Below are 14,177 nucleotides of genomic sequence, written 5' to 3'. Positions count from 1 at the left end.
CTGAGCTATAAAATAAATGAGTGAATTAATTAATTAATAATTAATTCTGTACAATATGGTCTTGTATAGCAGTGTCTTATATAGAAATATAGACTTATTATATATACTTATATATACTGTATATTATACCTTTGTACTTTTACCCCATCAAATTTAACAAAATGGTTGCTTCACTAAAAGTAACAGAACTGCAAAAAAAGTGTTTTTTTTTTTAAATTTGCTATATCTTAGATTGTTATTTTATTAATACCAAGAACAAGAAAGCTTTTCCAGAAAGTGTGCCATTAAAATTTTGAAAGATCCATACACAGAGCAGAATTTCTAGTGTTTTGACAGGAACTACTCTCTGCTCAAGAAAGCGCCCCCATGAAAACTGTCTGCTATCATCTGTGATCATCAGCTTCAGCTCTCCCTCATTAAAATCAACTTTGACCCCTGCCTGCAATGATATTTGTCAAATATTTTGTGCAGCTGCTGATGCAGCTTGAAGCTTGTGTGTTTTATATATGATCTTGTGTTTAATAGTAATGTATGTGTTAAGTGTTCTTTCTGATGCTCCAATGTGGACAGTGGCTTTAAAGCTGGAATAGCAATGTGTCTCTGATTCAGTCAGAATATATTTAAAATAAATGTTACTGTATTGAACAGAGTGTTCTTTTAAAGAAATGAGTCATGTTGCATTCATGACTCAAATAACAGCAAATCAATTTTCTTTTCTTTTCATTGCAGAGGACGCCGTCTTTGCTGAGCCAGGTGGTGGCTCAATGATGGCCGGAGCCGTTTACACTCTTCCTGCTCCGAGGAATGTCCCGTTGCCCATGGCAATGCAGAGGCTGATTCCTATGGCAACCCAGGGAGGGAAACCCCGCAGCTTCACACTGCCACGAGACAGCAACCTCCACACGCTCCTCGCACCGCCTGCAAAAGAAGAACAGCAAACACACAACGGTGAGTTCATGCTGGATCAGGCTTTTGGTGTGAAATGCTTACAAGGGCACAGAGAGCTTAAAGCTAATCCGGAAGCATTATTTTTATTCACTATGTTTTAACACCAAATAAACACTACAGTAAAGACAAAAGCAGCATTCATTATACAGTACACAGAGATTTTAGGCAATAAAAATAAAGCGAAAATACTTTAAATCAGACTATGAACCAGCCACAACATCTGAACATTGATGCAATTTAACAGTTAAAACTAACTACCAAACAAGCAGTGTTGCATTAGAAAAAAATAAATTCTAATAACAGAGAAACATATGAAATGTTATATAGGGGAGAATAATGAGCTCTCCTAAAGGATTGCACAAATGGTTTAAACCAGCCGTTCCCAAGCTACATGGTCTTCTTTAAGGGCCATTAGTGAGGTTGCTGCTTTGTCTGAAAGCAAGAAAAAAGCCTCACAATTCAAACTTTGAAAACTTCTTTTAACAACAGAATTTCATTATGTTGCTATGAGACTGCAAGCAGCCACGTCTGTGGATGAAAACTAAAGCCAATGCAAAATTCCCCACTGCAGAACTGCAGTTCCTCTCTTGACCACTTGAGGCTGGCCCAAAGCTGTGTTTTAACCTTTTAGAGCCATTTAATTGAATTAAATGCCAAAAATGATATGGCCTGCTGCGAGTTACAGTTCATTCTAAGTGAAATTCTAGTATTTTATCAGTCTGTTACTAAGCACCAATTATCGGTTTCTAAGCACCAGTATCCGTGTCTATGCTTTGTACCTGTGTGGTTTTTGGATGCAGATTGCTACACATGCTCACTACCCTTAGCTTATAACTTAGGGCTTTCAAATTCAGTAACTTGTGGGAGCAAAAACACCAAGATTGAGGTTTTCTGTAGTCCAAAACCAATGGGTGATGCCACGATGACTATGTCTAGCTTTTATATACAGTCTGGTTTTCATGACATTTGTTGAATTGCTATGTGCTGCACGCTATTTTCACTGCAAGAGCTCAATGAGGGAAAATACTTCCAAGTACTTAATATTGCTCCATAATAACGGGGGCTCGGGTGTTTCATACAATGACAGCTAATTCTGAGCTAGTTCTAGCCACTGACACAACGAGCTGGAATGATCAAATCTGGAAAAAAATAATTGCATGTTTGACCTTCTCGATTTCACTGAAGGACAAAATATTTTATGTTGGGGATTAACTCAGTAGAAGAAGCTGGTGCTGCTCTCAGTGATGCATTTTTTGGGTAACAGCAGAGCGCAAAAATGTGTCTCGCTGTGAATGACAGCCACTAGAGAGTGAGGGGGAGGGGGAAAAAGGAAATTTCTTTTTAAGGTGAAGATGTCAGCACATGTGCCATATATAAAAACTGCTCTCAGGCACAGACAAATCCATTTAAATCATCATCAGCTTGAAGCAGAGCACACTGCAGTCATACATTGATCTAATGAGGCTAATGACACCACGGTGCTCCTGTTGCCAAGGTGAGGCAAGCAGCATATGAAAAGAAAGGACTGCAAGAGTAAATAAGACTGATTTATGTAATAGCATGATATATGTTGCATTTGTTAGGGAATGGATTGAACAATCAATTATAATGTGAGCAAGGAAATAAAACTGCCAAAGTGATGAGGGTGTCCCTGAGGCTGACAGGATTTTCTCCTCATTAATAATCCTGCTGTGACTAATACAAATCATTACACAATGTCGTAGATGTGTCGAGGTGTGCTGCTGTCCTCCAGTGGTTGATCTGAGATATAACTTAAGGCGCTCCCCGGCCTTTTAGCTTCTAATCCTGTAACAGATGTGAAGCAAAGAGTTCAACTCAACATTAAATGTGCGGGTCTCTGTTTCCCCTCTGACTGCTCTGAAGGTGGCAGTGAAGGTGCCTCGCTGGGCGACCTGTTTCGTGCGTGCGAGCAGGGTGGGGTCTGTCCTCTGGGTCGGGGGTCGGAGTCCAAAGGTCAGTCAGAGTTCAGGCAGTCATTTCTCCGAAGGGCCGCTGACCCTCATCTCAACGAGCGCCTGCACCGCCTCCGCATACTGACCTCCACGTTGAAGGTTGGTCCTCACTCTCATTCATATAGACACATGCGCAAGACGAGCACGGGGGCACGCCAAACACATGCACACTTACAGAGGCACAGGAGGATTTTAATTTCTGACGAGACGACTGACCTTTCCCTAACCTCTCACCCAAACTCTTGTCGATGTTTGTACAGATGTAGACACCGGGTTTGTGTGATGCATTTCTGGCCATTTGAAATACTATAAAAAACAAACCAGCGTACAAACATTTTATAAGCAAGACGTTTACCACATTTGAAGAAATAAAAAAAACTAACATTTCAGTTAAAGTTGTTTTTGATGTTTGTGGTGCATTTATTTTCACTTGTACAAAATTAATTGCTATTGCAGTGTACTGCTGATACTGACAGTATGTGTGTGGGATACTGGTCTCGAACTCCAGTCCTCGAGGTCCGGTGTCCTTTCCATGTGTCCCAGTTGCAACACACCTGAACACAATTAGTAGGACATTAGCAAGACTCTATCCGGTTGTTCAGTCTGACGTCACTAGCCGTGTCTGGGCCTAAACTCCGCTACAGGTCCATATATCAAACGATCACTATGGCATTACTGAGAGTTGAAAAACTGTCTAAAGTCTTTCATCTATAATAAAATGATCAGCGTTCTGCTCTACCAGGTGTAACGATTGAGTTTAACATCCAGGCATCCATGAAAACGGAATTTATGACATTTAACGGAGTTAGAAGTTAGCAGGAAGTTAGCTCGCTAGCTTCTATCTAAATACAATATAGCATGTCCTGACTGGGGGTTTTGGAAACAAATTAAAACGTACAGCTCTGTTATCACTTCCAACATAAATGTAGACAGAGAACTAAACAGCAGTGACGTTTGTAGGCTTACTGAAGTTTGGCTAGCTGGTATATAATGATGTGCTACGTGACCGCTAGCGACACAGCTATGTTAGCATAGCATATAAACAAGCTAACTTTTTTTCCACTCGATAAAAGTTACCATGAGTGTTCTCGGTGGTCAGGAACAAATGTAATCGCATGGCAGGATGGTGTAAAAGGACCAAACTTCAGCCAGGAGAACAACTGAGATAATCCATCCACAATACGAGGTTAGTCATTCATATACTGCTGCATGGGCTGGGCTGGGCTGTAGTTACATCCTAAGGTTTTAAAAACTGAGTTTAAATAAATGATTAGCGGTAATAAAAGCTGAGGGAGGTCAACAGTGATCACTGACTGTTTTAGGAGCTTTTTGAGATTAAATAGAAGAAAATACATAACATTAAACATGTTAACAACACAAAAGCCATATTAAACGCAGACTACTTTAGGCCCGGAAGTAGGATTCGCCACGTCATCACTTAACAACTGGATAGAACTTAGGTGGCAATTCAGCCATTTGATTCATGTTACAGCAGCTCGTGAGTGAATGAACATGGTGCAATAAAAGTACTTTTAGGAGTAAATTTTTCCAAACACTTAACATTGACTTAAATTTACTTGAGTAGGATTAGTGTTTGCCACTTCAACATGCAGTCAAGTTCTATACTCTTGCTAGTGACCTACTAATTTTATTCAGGTGTGTTGGAAAAGAGAAACATGGAAAGGTTTCAGGATACCAGCCCTCGAGGACTGGAGTTCGAGACCCCTTCTCTAGATAAAATATTTGCTGGAGAAAAGTAATGCAATAAAAAAAAAGTATTTTACGACAGAAGTTAAAAGCAAAATTGTATAGAAATCCTGTCATCTGTGTTTGCTGGCTCGGTATGCAACTGTTAGCCAATGAGATGTTAATTTTGGTGAACAGCCTCAAACCAAACTATATCTGCCAAAACAGGTGTACAGACGACTCCTTACAGTGTCTTTCAGTAGAGACTCATAACCTTAAACTCAAAGCGGCCACACCCTTAATGATCCATAAGTTTAACCTTTAACCGAGTTTAAAGAAGGATACAGTTTGCATGCTAAAAACACAAAATCCATTTTTCCAAACATCTTTATTTGTGCTGTAAATTTGGATATTTTGAGAATCTATGGAGATTGAATCAGTATTGGAGGCGGCCTCAAAGGGCCTTTTGAGAAGCTGCAGCTTTGAGGCATTTCTGCATTGGCTTTATTTTCAGCTCTTCTGTGAAATCTGTAAAACGTTTGACTAGGACACAACACGATGGTTAACAGAATTGCTCTCGGGAACAGACGTTTGCTTACTAAAAACAACGAAATGGACCTCAGTAAGAGAAGTTGCTGCCAGTAGGTACTCACACAAACAATAAAGGCATATAGGAACAGACACTTTTGAGTCTGGAGCTTAGCAAAAGGTCAGTTTTGTTGAACTTTATTTTCCTTCCATAGAATTCAATTTTTGTGAAATGCAACACTGTATTTCACCTCATATTATTAATCTTACAGGTCATACTCCTCTAAAATCTTATCAGAAACTGCCTCCTCCCCATTCCTTCTTCACAAACCTTTTGAACTGTAAGATTTCTTGAAATAATGGTTTACTTCAGAAATTGTGCAAAGGCTATTGACCTCAAGGCAAAACGTGCTGCTTGTAAAATAGAAACACTTTTTCTCATCTGTCCAAAAATAAAACATTTGTTAAAGCTATGATAAGACAGAAGAATGGCTCTCTCCATGAGGATTTATTTCATAATTGTATATTTATGATAATTTCTGACTGTGATGCACACATAAACACCGCTCATGTGCTGGAAGATGTCTGTCTTGTTAGTTTTAGTGGCGTTATCTGTCACAGTGTGTCTCCTCAGAGTCCTCAGATGTCAAGCAGCCGTCTGTTGCTTCATGCTGTCTGAGCAGCAGTGATGCTCCCAGGCTGGGTGGCTCTTTTGCTGTTTTTTTTATGTCTCTAGAGTTTGTTTCTTTGTTGCTTCCTCCGTGTATGGGGGCGGGATGGCAAGTGAGGGCATGGAGGCTTTATTGCTTGCAGGTACATCAGGTTTTTTTTGTCTGGTTGGGTGGGGAAGCTTATGTGTTTGTTTGCTTGTCTCGCGTCTTTTAAAGGTATATACCAAGCTTTGGGGGGAGCATGGATGAAAAGTTTCACAAATAATCTTCAGAAGACACCACAGTGACCCTAGTAGAGGCTACATTTTAATTGCTATTTACAAGGGATCAGGTTGGATTTGTGCGTTCAGGCAGCATCAACATATCTGCAGTGGTTGCTGTGGAAACAACAAAGGATTTCATATTTTCTTTGTGTGTTTCTGCACATTAAAATTGGACCAAAACAACATGATACATTTGAATGAGAATGTGATGGCAGAAGGAATAACAAGAGAAGAGATTCGTGTGTTGTGTTTAATAACAGCTTCAGCACAAAGTCGAAGATCATGAAGTGCTAAATTAGAAATAATCTACTACTGACTGAACATTAACTGAAGCAATGTATATTTCACCATCACGATACCGCTGTCATATAGCAACATATCATCGTTGCCTTTCAATTATACACAATTTATTAACAATGATTTCCCATGTAATTTAGAAAAGAAAGTTGACAGTGCTGTCACAAAAATGTTTGTAACTGCTGATGCATTTCAAATTCATTAACTGTCACTTGAACAAAGAGGCTTAGATAAGTTATAAAGAAAGAAAGATCCAGTGAATGTGTTTAACTTTTATCAAACAAAGAGGAACTCGTTTTTAAAGGGGCTAATACAAATATTAGACATCTACAATTAGAATCGCACAATTAGATCATTGCTTTAAAAAAAAGTTAAAAAACATTATTTCATTTATTAGCATCTGAAGAATGTAACTTGTCAAACAGAAACATTTTTAGTTTTCTGATGTATTATGATAGGAAAAAGGTGACTTTTCAAAAAACAAACCCAGTTTTAAATATGAATTTAATAGGTTTTTAATATAAATAAAATAAATAATACATTTTTATAAATGCTTACAATCTTTTTTTTTTTTTCAATAAGACCTTTTTACTTCTTAAAATAGTAGCAAAAGTGGGTCTGTTACAACACTTGGAAACTACATTTAGCCAAGTATTATATTTTGACTCTTACTACTACTGTTACTGCTAATAATAGTAATAATCATCTTAAAAATTATCATTTTAATCATAGTAATTCATGATATAGTCATATCAGTTATCAAGCAGTATCTAATGATAATATCAAACACTAGGCTATTCTAGCTGAAGTTGAACAGTATAGTATTTTTTTATTCACAATTCGTACTTTTACTATTGGTAGCTGTGTTTATTTTGATGCTTCTTTTAGTCCTAACTCAGAGAAACGTCAACACTTTGACATGCTTACATCGTTCTTCTATAAAAGTTTTTGTGGTAATCATCATGCAAAAGTTATTACTATTGTGGAATTAAAATGCATTACTGCATCAGTATATATTAACAATAGTGTATTTAGTGCCTTAATATACTGCATACTGCCCAAGAATATTAAATATTAATTTAAATAGGTTTTAATAAATGTCCTACGAGTGGATTAGTTAATAGTAGATAATGTGCTGAATGATGAACTAAGTAGTAATTTAAAGGTGTTTCAAAATGCGATACTGAAATTTACCAAATTATATACACTGAATTACTTCAAAAGTAGCCCATGCATTCATTGTGAATACACATGGAAGGTAGTGAATATATTCAGTAGAACAATGACGGATGAAAACAGTTGTTTTTTAAGTGTTCTATGCAAGGTGATCACATGTCAAATCTCCCCAAATCTTAGTGTATCCCCATTAAGTGTGTGTCTTGCTTTCCGTGTGTCTGCGTCTTAAAGAAGAGCGATATTTTGAAAAGTGACCCGCCCCTCCTCTGTTTCTGCATCCCCCATAGGACAGGGAGGGGGAACTAGCGCTGATTGACAGGCTGCTGGCCAAACCCCAGCTGTCGTCGGCAGAGTTCCAGGAGTGGAAGAGAGCCTATCAGGAGCTGTTCACTCAGGAGCCGAACTCGGCCGCCGACTCAGATCCTGGCCCGCCCCTCACCCCGTCGCTCTCTCACACGCACTCCTACATTGAGACGCACGTCTGACGCGAAAAGCAAAAGCAACACACACGCTTAAATTGCTCTCATCAGCTGATTTTGGATTGAGTTGAACAAATTGCAGTTGATGCTTTGAGGCATCAGAGCTGCGATCGGAGAAATCTTAGTGACGAACTGAGTCGAGAGGCGAGAGTAGAGATGCGCTTTGAGCAGCCGCCGTGTGACAAGTGCAACATGACGTGTTTTTGCGAAGACCCTCGTGTCACATCAGTCTTCGAGCTGATTGGTCATGCCACTCCAGATGGCTCGAGGGTGGACACTGACACTGATTCTTGAGTATTATATGTTAGCTTTTGTGCTGCGTACCTAAAATACTCTCCATGGAAAACCATATAAAGAAGGATCTTCATCATCTTCATACAGACTTCTCATCCAGTGGGATTACAGAGTTGTATCTTTCTCCATCTTGCTTATTGTGCCATTTTCATACTGTGACTGCACAGTGTCTCATAGACGCTCTAATAGCCACATACGTTGTATTCTTTCAAGCCTTATACTTGATGTCTATGATGATATTTACTGTACAGTGAGTGCTACAGTAGACAACAATAAGCAAAGGTCTTTTTTTTAAAAAACAAAACAAAACACTAGTCTCAGTTTCTATCTAGTTTTAGAGACTTTTGTTTGTGCTGGTTTGGTAGATTCGTGTACTGTGCTGGGCTGGACCTGAAGCATGCACACTCCTCCTGGAATAGGACCCATTTGAAGGAAAAATCCACCCTCAAATGCTTTTCTAGCAATGCATCAGGCATCACATGGTGTAGTTAGGAGCCCATTATCTGCTGTTGCTTTATTATTGAACTTCAGTTCACACTCCAAAAACACAGTATGTCTTACAGAAACTGCCATTTACTGCTTTATAACTTCGCATATGCACATTAAAGCAGTGTGGTTTTTACATTTGGAAAAATAGAACACTACATGCAGTTAAATCTGTTGTACAGACATATACAGGCATAAATAGAGAACAACAGTTATTCTTGTTGCTTCAAGAATAAAAGCTTGCAATGATCAAGGGAGTTTTCAAGTTTCTTTTAAAATTTTTACACAATAGTAAATAAAATAGGATCTTTTAATGATACTTTTATTAATTGCAAAACAAAAACAGCTACTAGAAATGTCTAATGTTTTGTTTACTTTGTATACATATTGAAAGCTGCATTTTAATGACATGTAAACAAATACTAGGTGCCATCCACAGAAAGAGGAAAATATAATGTTACATGGCTTTACTTAACATTTCTTGCAATGATGATAAAAGGTTTTGTCTTGCATTATAATTATTATTGCACTGAAAATTAGAAACTTGGTCTAACTATAGATGGAGCTTCCTAAATCTGAGAGAGCTTCTCACTGATGAATATTCTTTTTAGCTTTTGCAGATATGAATGTTTATATATAGTATAGTAAAAGAAGTACAGTTCTGTTCCACCTATGTGCAGTTGCCAGCTCCCAATCTAGAACTGGTTTCCTACCCAAAAATGGCACCAGTCAACACAAAATTACTGGACCCATAGTTTGAACCATTGACATCAGTGATTATGGGAAGAACTGATGCAAGAAATTCACCAATGATTGGCAGATTCAGCCCACAGGTTCTGTTTGCTATGATTTTCTTTTCATGTAAATAAATCCAACTTTTCATATCTTCCACAATTTGGGCAAGTCAAATTAGGATTACTCCCTCCATTACCCAGTCAAGTTGCTTCCATGTCTGTCTTAACATTAATTTAACATTTTGGATATATGAAATTTTGTCAGGTTATTGACAAAAGTGTGTTTCAACCCTTGAGCACTAAAATCCAATCAGTTTATCCTTGAGTTCAGGTGCCAAAATTGAAGAAATCGCCTCAAAATTTTTAAGAGCTATCAATATTGAAACAATGCAGTGAACTGATGGATGAAAGCCATAGAATCATGCTGTCTCCAGCACTAGAGTTTTGGTTTTTCTTATGCAGTGTATTTGTACATAATACCAGATAAAAGCTTTTACTTCAGATGTACCTCTTTGATATTACCCTTAAGTGAAACTTTCATCAACACAAGGGGACATTTTTCCATTGGACATGTGGAAATATTTTGCCTTTTGTAGGCCACCTTTGTATTGGCTCAGTCACACTAGAGTAAAGATAGATTAACAACCTCTATGCAGCTAGGAAAATTTGGTGGGTGCCTGGTAAGGTTTTTTTTCTGTCAGAGGCTGATTGTAAGTAGTTACGAAACTTGAGCGTGCAATACCATATTATCACATATTATATCACATATCACATATTACCATATTATCACAGATCTAATATATTTGCCAACTTCTCACCATTCAACGGACTGACTCCATCTTATTATTATTTTGTTTCCGTCTTTACTCACTAAGGTTGCTTTGAGTACAGAAACCTAATGCAAATGGTTGCAGATTAGTTCCCCATCCCTGAAGCAACCATTTCAAAGACAATAAAATGCCAATGAACTTCATTTCACAAGTTTGTGTCACACAGTCTTAATAATTTTGGTGTTGTTACAATGTCCAGCTATTGATTTACCTACTGAGACTGCAGCATAAATAAGAGTCTTTATAACTTGCCTCGTTAAATGAAGGTCACATTGACTCACTGCATCATCTTGTGGTACAAAGTGGTATTACACAAGTATAGCCTAGCCTTGTGTCAAATTTTGTTGATATTTTTTCAGCACAAAACTTTTTTTTTTTTTTTACATTTTTTAATACATGACGCATTATATACATGAAATTTACAAAAAAGTACACTACAATTCTCTAAGCCGAAATATCATTGATATATGAAATTTTATAGATCTACCCAAATCTTATTGTAGATTTTTGAATTTGCACAAATGTAACTTTAAATAAAAGCGCATTTCTATCTAGTTTTTAGGCAACTGCTACTTCCAGACATGGACGTTATTTTCATTTGGTTTTCAGTGCCTTATATGGCATCCACACTCCTAGTAATACAGGTGTATGAACTCTGGAAAGTTACTCTGTTTCGCCCCAAAAGCCTCCAAAAATATTTAAACCAAAACAAAAAAAAGCAAAGAGACATTTAGCACAGAAAGATTTTCTGAATATCGCAGATTTATAGTACTTAAAAGAATGCAAAAGTTTCTAAGGGTGGATTTTTCCTTGGAGACCATTTGGCTCTCTGTATCCTGCATGTCGCATAGAGAATATGAGGCCATATTTGCATAGGAACTGAAATATGAATCTAATAAAAATATATTAGTTTGTTATTTGTAGGCTATGCTGTTGCCAAAAGACTTAATACTCAAAGTCAATGCACAAAACTATGAAAGCAATCATAAATACATATAAACACACACACAACTACACACAATAATAAGCACATAGACTGAATGCTCTTTCTCTGCTGCTGCCCGTGGTTGGTTGTAGTAGCATGTCTTTGTTATAGATGAAAACAGTATTCTTTTTCCTGTTTTTGTGTTTGAAATCTTTACATACAGTAGATCTCTATTTATAGAGCGCAAACTAAGTGTCTTGGAAGATAGTCTCTAATTCTAGTTCAGTTTTTTTTTTCTTTTTGGACAGACTGTCGTCGAGTAAAGATTGTTTAATGTTCGATCTATAAATTATGGTTAATTAAAAAAAAACAGTATTTATTTATGTAATCATTCTATATGCTCTCTTGAAAGATGAGGATGGATCAATAAAATGTTGGTCATTTCGCTGAAAGTGTTTTTTGTGGTCTGTTCTGTGAAAATTAGTCCGTATTGATATCATAAATTCAGCTTTTTAAAATGCTATATACGTAAAAGTACCACAAATAAAAAAGTACCAATGAATGTAAAAGTAACAAGGACTTTCTGCAATAAATTTCCCCTGTGACAAATTTAATTTATTCTACATATTACACTGCACAAATACATACATAAATAAAACAGCTTATTATTACAGTATAATAAGTTAGTTAAACTCCAGGGATATCAAGCTGTCTGGCTTTCCTTTGGTAGCCAGAAGTATTCTCAAATCCTCACTTGTTATCTGATAGTTTAGTCAGAAACATGCACACGAGCAGCCTGTTGGAGGTCACTTTGTAGGGCTCTGGCAGTGCTCCTGTTTTTCCTCACACACTCGAGCAGATATTGATGCTGCTGCTGGCTCGATGGCCCTGTCCAGCTCTCCTCATGTAACACCCCATCTCCTGATATCCTCTAAACTGTTAGACTCAGGGTTTTGTGTTCTGTGGTTTGGTCGGCCATTTCAGTTTTGCACAGTAGCATGTGCACAGTTCCCTCATGTTTTGGTTCATATCTAGTTCTGTTTCAGTTTGGTTCATATTTCTTTCCTTGAGTTCCTGTGTATTCTTGCCTCCCTTGTTTAGTCGTGTCTCCGTGTTTTTTTATCTGTGTCAGTTTTGCCTCAGTGTTAGGTGTTTCCTGTTTTATTTTGATGGTCTCCAGTCTCTCGTGCTGTATATTTGGTTCTGCTTCCCTTGTCTTGTCTTCTGTGATTACTTCAAGTTGTGCTCCCACCTATTTCCTCTTCCCTCATTACCTGGTGTATATTTATTGTCTGAGTCTTCCCTTGTTCCCTGCCTCTAGGCTGTGTGCACCCTTGTTCTGTGGTTTCCCCTAGACTCCTATTGTTTTTGTTCCTGGTTCCAGCCCTGCCTTGTTTTTGTATTTGTGCATTTTTGAAAAATCTTCAGCATTAAAGCTGTGTTCATGCACTGTCTCCAGTGTCCTGTAGTCTGGGTCCACATCCTACCTGCAATACAATGTTATATGACACTGTCCATGGACATAAAGCAAATATTTTTGTGATGGCTTGACGAGCTGGACTATCTGTGTAACCTGAAGACTGCAGTTACCGCTCCAGCGATTAGGACGCTGGCAAAAAGCAAAACTAGAGGAAAATCAGTGAGGCAGGATAAGGAGAGAGCTGGTCTGTGGCCACCACCTGCAAAACCTTTCCCTTTTTTGGCGTTGCCTTGTTGTTGCCTCTCTGTCACTTTCATTTGCTCCAAAAATGTATGCTTCCTAAATGGACAGATTGAGTTCCCTGAAGAGTACCTGACTCACTTTGTGTTATACTGTGATAATCGTGTGGTACCTTAACTTCTTTGAGCAGCATATGTGACTGATCAATTTGCAAACAGCATATGTTAGCTTGTTTTATTTTAATTTAAGAAGCTAAGTTTACTGGTCCTCATCCGAATAAATCTGAGAATCTGAAATGACTGACAGGAAAAGAAAGAAGGAGCTTTTTGGACATTTTCCTGTGAAAAACTGTCAGAGATCTAAAGATTGCTTTTTACAATGTCAGGACAAGATTTACATTTCAGAATTGTTGGAATCAACTTTTTTGTTCTTTCCAAAGGTTTTTTTTATTGGATGAAAAAAATCACACAACATCTATTTTCTTAGACTCTTATCCGATTCAAGGTCATATGAAGGCTGGAGTCCCCACAGCCCATCCTCTTTATTCACAATGGGTTGCCACAGTGGATAGATCTACATGTTTTGATTTGGCACACGTTTATGCTGAATGCCTTCCTGATGCAAGAGACTTATGTCTAAATCTCAACAAAAAAATCTTTCTATAAATTAAATGGTAGCTACTACAAATAGAAGCTGTGGACCTAGTGGAAAAAATACATTTCCCTCTGACATGTTGGGAAAATAAAAATACTTCAGTAAAGTACAAATTGGTACTTGGTTTCTTTATGTCATTTAGGAATTTAAATCTCTGTAGCTATCTACATAGATTTATCTAATCTATGTATCTAATTTATCTAATCGATTTATCTAAAGTACCTACCAAATAAATGTGGCTAAAATTGCTTATATTTAGCTTAGCTACACAGTATGTGGTGCACTGTTAGGCTGCATTAACTTGATTACTCTTAAGAAGATAAATAACAACCAGGTGCTGCTGATCAGATCTAATTAATTAATCGTCAGCAACTGTAAAAAGTTCAATAAAAGCTGATGTTCTGGCAGCTTGCTGGTCTGGAGCCACCAGGAGTGGCTGTCCAACTAAATTTACCCTTTTTTGGTGACAAAAAAGCATTAAAGGAAAAAAAAAGCTGAGTCTCAGCTGTGACAGTGAGAACTTTCCTGATGTAATATTGTCATAATCACACATTAGAGCATGGTAGCTTGAAA

General features: G+C 37.6%; 1 protein-coding gene and 1 long non-coding RNA gene across 3 annotated transcripts in view; one reads left to right on the top strand and one right to left on the bottom strand.

The window, feature by feature from the left end:
• Nucleotides 1–11,742, top strand: part of cnksr2a (connector enhancer of kinase suppressor of Ras 2a) — an 89,196-nt gene extending 77,454 nt beyond the window's left edge. The window contains exons 22-24 of one of the 2 annotated variants that reach the window (XM_085286727.1): nucleotides 730–948; nucleotides 2,833–3,020; nucleotides 7,830–11,742. In XM_085286727.1, coding sequence (XP_085142853.1) covers nucleotides 730–948; nucleotides 2,833–3,020; nucleotides 7,830–8,027 — 605 coding nt within the window. In that variant the 3' untranslated portion in view covers nucleotides 8,028–11,742. The remainder of the gene's footprint in view (nucleotides 1–729; nucleotides 949–2,832; nucleotides 3,021–7,829) is intronic. The other variant, XM_085286728.1, reaches the window with a different exon arrangement.
• On the bottom strand, nucleotides 274–4,093 carry LOC146567117 (uncharacterized). The gene is made up of 3 exons (XR_014893876.1): nucleotides 3,999–4,093; nucleotides 3,396–3,475; nucleotides 274–918 (listed from the first exon to the last, which is right to left on the bottom strand). It is a non-coding gene; the product is annotated as an uncharacterized LOC146567117 (long non-coding RNA).
• Nucleotides 11,743–14,177: the final 2,435 nt, after the last annotated feature.

Source organism: Mchenga conophoros, linkage group LG9 (genome assembly GCF_057382185.1).
Source record: "Mchenga conophoros isolate Kocher_MC1m ecotype Shallow Benthic linkage group LG9, M_conophoros_male_GT1.1, whole genome shotgun sequence".
In the NCBI taxonomy this organism is placed as follows: Eukaryota; Metazoa; Chordata; class Actinopteri; order Cichliformes; family Cichlidae; genus Mchenga; species Mchenga conophoros.
Note: the sequence above shows the minus strand (reverse complement) of the source record. Positions and strands in the feature narration are given on the sequence as shown.